Source organism: Carya illinoinensis, chromosome 15 (genome assembly GCF_018687715.1).
Source record: "Carya illinoinensis cultivar Pawnee chromosome 15, C.illinoinensisPawnee_v1, whole genome shotgun sequence".
Classification (NCBI taxonomy): domain Eukaryota; kingdom Viridiplantae; phylum Streptophyta; class Magnoliopsida; order Fagales; family Juglandaceae; genus Carya; species Carya illinoinensis.
Window position 1 is genome coordinate 32,846,833 of NC_056766.1, and position 6,012 is coordinate 32,852,844.

The window sequence follows — 6,012 nt, forward strand, 5'->3', positions numbered from 1 at the left end:
AGTCCATTTAATTAATAGAAGTCCTTCATCAGCCATAGGGTTTAAGACTCCTCAAGAAATGTGGACTGAAAAACCTTCTAACTATGACTACTTGAGGGTGTTTGGGTGTGTTGCATATGCTCATACCCGAACTGACAAACTGGAACCAAGAGCTATGAAATGTATCTTTGTAGGGTACCCTGAGAGAGTAAAAGGGTACAAATTATGGATTGATAAGCCAGGAATACAAAAATGTATCATTAGTAGAGACGTGGTCTTTAATGAACATGAAATGGCTCGGGTTAAAACTAAAAGACCTGAACCCACTCAGGATACTAACCCAGAGAAGATACATCTTGAGGTAGAGCAACCTAAGAATAATTTGAAGAAATTAGAAGGCCAGGATGTTGAGGCTCAAACTTCCACTTTAGGTGATGAGGACCAAGGTGGAGTTAGTTCATACAACTTGGTCAGGGATAGAAAGAGGAGGGTTATAAAACCTCCCATCAGGTATGGTCAAGCTGAGTTGACTGCTTTTGCTTTGACCGTAGCAGATGAAGTTGTAGAAATGGATCCTAGATCCTACAAGGAAGCCATGGAAAGTATTGAGTCTCAGAAATGGGTACAGGCCATGGATGAGGAAATGGATTCTTTAAAAAAGAATCATACTTGGGAAATGGTTGTTAAGCCTGAAAAGGCTAAGCTGGTAGGGTCTAAATGGATCTACAAAAGGAAAGAGGGCATACCTAGAGTTGAGGGTCCTAGGTATAAGGATAGGTTGGTAGCAAAGGGATTTACTCAAAGGGAAGGGATAGATTTTAATGAAATTTTTTCACCTGTTGTTAAACATAGTTCAATAAGGTTAATTCTATCTTATACTGCTTATGAAGATTTACACTTGGAGCAATTAGATGTAAAAATGGCTTTCTTGCACGGTGAACTAGATGAGACTATTTACATGCAACCCCCTGAGGGTTATGTAAATAAGTCCAACACTGATAATGTATGTTTACTTAAAAAATCATTGTATGGACTTAAACAGTCCCCAAGGCAATGGTATAAAAAATTTGACTCTCATATGTTGGACAATGGGTTTAAAAGGAGTCATTATGATAGCTGTGTGTATTTTAGGCATTCCGGGAACCACATTATCTACCTACTCTTGTATGTAGATAACATGCTTATAGCATGTAGGGATGCCGAGCTAATTGAAGAAGTCAAGTGTATATTGAAAACAGAATTTGAGATGAAGGAACTTGGGCCAGCTAAGATGATATTAGGTATGGAAATAGTTAGAGATATGAAAAGAAGACTTCTCTATCTATCTTAGAAAAACTATATCACCAAGATCCTCAACAGGTTTGGTATGTTTAATTTAAAACCTGTTAGCACACCAACAGGACAACATTCAAAACTGTCCATAAGTCAAGCCCCTAAAACCGAGGAAGACATTAGACTTATGCAAGGTATACCCTATGCAAGCATGGTGGGAAGCATCATGTATGCTATGGTGTGCTCTAGACCTGACTTAACCTATGCTGTTAGCATGGTAAGTAGGTTTATGAGTAACCCTGGGAAGCCACATTGGCATGCTATAAAGTGGGTATTACAGTACTTAATTGGAACACAGTGTCTAGGTTTGAGGTTTGGAGGGGATGTGCAGCAGGGGAGTGAGTTAGAGGGATTTGTGGATTCTGACTATGCTGGTAATTTGGATACCAGAAAGTCTTTATCTGGGTATGTATTTACAGCATTTGGAGGGGCTATTAGTTGGAAAGCTAATTTACAATCTGTAGTTGCTTTATTAGCAACTAAAGCTGAATATATTGCTATGACAGAAGCAATAAAAGAGGCTCTGTGGTTAAATGGTTTTTCACATGAGTTAGGCATATTAAAGGGGTTATCACAGTTCACTGTGATAACCAAAGCACTATACATATTGCCAAGAATTCAGTATACCACGAAAGGTCTAAACATATAGACATTCGACTTCATTTTGTAAGGGATGTAATAGCATCTGGAGAGGTTAAAGTAGAAAAAATTTCAACTGAGGAAAACCCTTCTGATATGATGACAAAATCCCTACTAGCTACCAAGTTTAGGCATTGCCTAAGTTTGATTAATATGAGAAGTTATTAGAGCTCGGATTACTTTGCAGGAGCAGTCTAGAGCAAGAAGAAGATCACTTTGCAAGGATAAAAGACTTGAAAAGGTGGAGATTTGTTGAAGATGTGCCAAGTTTTTATTTTCTCCAACGACTTGCCGTTTGCTTTTCCGTGTATTTCATTAATGGCATGCTTTGTAATATTGGGTAAGTGGCAATTATGTAATTACCTAGTTATATATATATATAAAGGCATGTGAGCCTTACGGGTTAAAAGTATAGTCAAAATTTCCTTCCTTCCTCTTCGTGAAGCCGCCGTCTGAGAGATACAGAGGGTGAAACCCTAGTTTTTCATCAAGATTAAATCAACACTTTGAGGAGAAGATCAAGTGCAAGAAAGGTGTGATTTCGTTAGAGAATAATACGAGGAAGCCACCTTCTATTTTTGTGTGATGAGAAATGGTTGTAAGTGATTGTAAACTCTATTCTGAAGCATTCTTCAATAATAAAGACTCCTAGATTGTTCCTGTCGTGGATGTAGACCATTAGGGTCGAACTACGTAATTTTTTGTGTTGATTTTGCATTTCTTTTATTATTCTTGCATTTATTTTTGATCTTGCATGAATATATATTGTGATTTCAGATTTCTAATTTGTTTAAAATAGAAAACTAAACTGATTACGTTCATCATTTAATTTTCTTGGAATTTTAGTTGTCCTTTGTTCAAATTAATTGCATATTACAACTAGTTACATTAATTTGGTTATTTGAGTATTTGTTGTGAGAGGGCTGAAAATATAACACAATCTAATTTCCAATGAAAATGCAACCCCTTGTTCTAAAATTGCAACATCATTTCTAACAAAATATAGTCAATTACACAAAAGGTAAAATAATAATAATAATAATAATAATAATCAAACAAAACCCAGCAATAATAAAAACCAAAAACACATTGATCTGGAACTATTTATTTAGAGAAAATAATATTCTATTTATTATTTAATATAATTACTCTATTCTCTATTCCTTTCTATTCCACTCCTTCCTAAACTCCCAAACGAAGTATATATATATATATATATATATCATCATTTAATTTCAACAATATGGTTTTGTGTCTAAACATCAATCATTACTAATCTATTTCGAAATTTTCTAATAAAAGAAATCTCATCGTTTATAAACTAACGTAACTTAATGTGAACATTCACTAGAATTTTTTAAAATGTAAGTAAAGTAAAGGAAACTATAATATACAATAAGAAATCAAATTAATTAATTTGTAAATTTTACTATTAGGAGATCTCTCCGTAGCCTAAAAATGTCTTCTTCTTTTTTTTCAATTAGAAAATTAGAATAAAAAATTTCTTTTACTTTATGTACATGGTATATATCTTGCGGTAGCATCGAAAAGCGTTAAGAAAATAATTTAATTTTGATCCCGTCTTTGCATTTGATCAGTAATTATTCACTTAACAAGAAACATATATGATTAGAAAAGATAAAAAGTTAAAGGGACAACAGTATTTCTTTCATTTGGTTATACAAACCAACTCGAAATCATTACAACTTTTTCAAACTATCACACAAAAAATATAATAAATAATTCAATTTTTTTAAATCTCAAAAATAAAAATAATATTAAAAAATAATATTCTTACAATAGTTTATTCAACTTTTGTCATTTAATCTCATCTCATCTAATTATTATAACTTTTCCAGACTTCTATAAAAAATACAATAAATAATTCAATCTTTTCAAATTCTAAAATAAAAATAATAATAAAAAATTATATTAGAATAATATTTTATTCAACTTTCATCTCGTCTTATCTCATATAGCCATAGCCAAATCAGGACTAAATTTAAAACGTCGTAATTTATGGTATTAAATTGTTAAAAATAGGGTGGCACTACAGCCACCAATTTCAGGGACCAATTTGGACGCGGATAAGTATATTTCATCTTTTTTCTTTTCTTTTTTTCTCATGCATTTTTTTAATACCTTCAAATATTTTTTATTTAAAAATTCACATCATCATTAATAAAATAATTTCTTTAATTATTATGTTAAGAAAAACGTCAGGATGCATTATTGGAACCACTATAGTCTATGGGTGGGTTTAGAATTTCTATTAAAAATAATAAAGGAATGGTTAGGCTGGAGAAGAATGAGGCCGCCGCCCAACGCAATGACCAATGCATTGGACAACCTTTTATTCTCATCTTTTCTTTTCTATACATTCCATACGATGCAATGCGGAAGTTGCCAAGAAGTTCCTCCTCATGCAACGAGACTTATATAAGGAGCTCCATCATCTTCGCCAATCCATCTCCAATTAATTCTACTTTGCATTCGTAATGACTTCTACCATCGCATTCCCGGGAGTCCTTTCCTCTCCTTCCTCCTCTAATTCCCCCTTTTTAACCTTGCAATCAAATCACAATGTATTCTTAAGCTTTCGAGGAGATGATACTCGCAATAATTTTACTGTTGATCTTTACCAAGCTTTTGTTCGAAATGGAATCAACACTTTTAAAGATGACAAGGAGCTGAGAAAAGGTGAAGAAATTTTACCGGCACTTTTAAAGGCCATTGAAGAGTCAAAGGTTTCGAACATTATATTTTCTGAAAACTATGCATCATCTACGTGGTGTTTGGATGAGCTGTTGAAAATCCTAAGATGTAAAGAATCAAAGCAACAGAAGGTTTCTAGCCGTTTATTACAAAGTCGAGCCATCGATAGTACGACACCAAAATGGAAGTTTTAAAGAAGCGTTTGCTAAACATGAAGAAAAGTTCGATGATGCTAAAGTTCAAAGGTGGAAGACTGCCTTAAATCAAACGGCCGGGCTATGCAGTTTTCATTTGAAGATCAACGAGTAATTTCAACTACTTTTATCCCTCTCTATTCATATATTTTTTTAGTTTTGATCTAATTACATCCTTTGACAATATATAATATAATATATATATATATATTGAGAAGCTGTAATTTAGTAAAAAGGGAGAGAAATTTCCAGCACACATTCACAAGTCGTAAATCCATACCATAATAAGAAATGCCAATACTCCTGACTAAACAACAGTGTGAATGAGAAAAAAAATCCCCTCAATAAGACATGACAATAACAAGATTTATAGAAAACACCACAACACTTATGAAGCAAAATGAACAATTGGACAGAATTCTTCCAACACTCCACGAGGCACTTGCCCACATAATTTACACAATTCATTCAAATACTTCAAAAAAAATTAAAAATTAAAAGAAGAGTGATGTGTGGTAATTGGAGATGATAAGTGATGAATTATTCGAATTTCACTTATCACAATTCACAATTTACATAAAAAATTATATTCATCGTTGGTCCAAGAGCCACTTACACACGAAGGGGAGAATCTCTGGATGATCACAGGCATCCTGAGCTCTGCTGCTTCCTGTGGTCATTCCCGTCCCGTCAGCTGAAGGCGTAGTGGTCTCTTGAATGGGTATGGTGGGTCTCAGGTAGAAAGAAATAGATTATGTGTTGTGGAGCTAGAGAGGGAGAGAGAGAGAGGAGAATCTGAGAGGGTGAGACATAGAGTGAGGGATGGCGGAGGTGGGTAGTCGTCCGCGTGAGAGAGTGTGATGGAGACAGAGAGAGTGATAGGGACAAAGAGTGACGGAGATAGAGGCGGAAGGAGGGAAAGTTAGAGATGGCAGAAGGAGGAGAAATACGTTGGTGAGAGGTAGTGGGGTACTAGTCGATGGGTGGAAAATTTTAGAGAGAGAGACAGAGAGGCAGAGACAGAAAGAGGGTGAGTGAGTGTGAAAACACAAAGAGTAAGGGCTCACCATGGCCGGCATCTAGCGGACATGGCATGGCGAGGTGGCAGCAGCTAGGGTGTTCGAACTCGGGTTTTGTGTTATAGAGAGAGAGA

The 6,012-nt window shown here is 34.8% G+C and overlaps 1 protein-coding gene across 1 annotated transcript; it reads left to right on the plus strand.

The window, feature by feature from the left end:
- The first annotated feature begins 4,448 nt into the window (after positions 1-4,448).
- LOC122296839 (toll/interleukin-1 receptor-like protein) lies at positions 4,449-4,859 on the plus strand. Its single transcript, XM_043106636.1, has one exon. The coding sequence runs from the start codon at positions 4,449-4,451 to the stop codon at positions 4,857-4,859; it is 411 nt and encodes a 136-aa protein (XP_042962570.1).
- The last annotated feature ends 1,153 nt before the right edge of the window (positions 4,860-6,012 follow it).

Bases quoted from the DNA above. Each gene is read 5' to 3' on its own strand.
- LOC122296839 (XM_043106636.1), top strand. From the start codon at position 4,449: ATGACTTCTACCATCGCATTCCCGGGAGTCCTTTCCTCTCCTTCCTCC.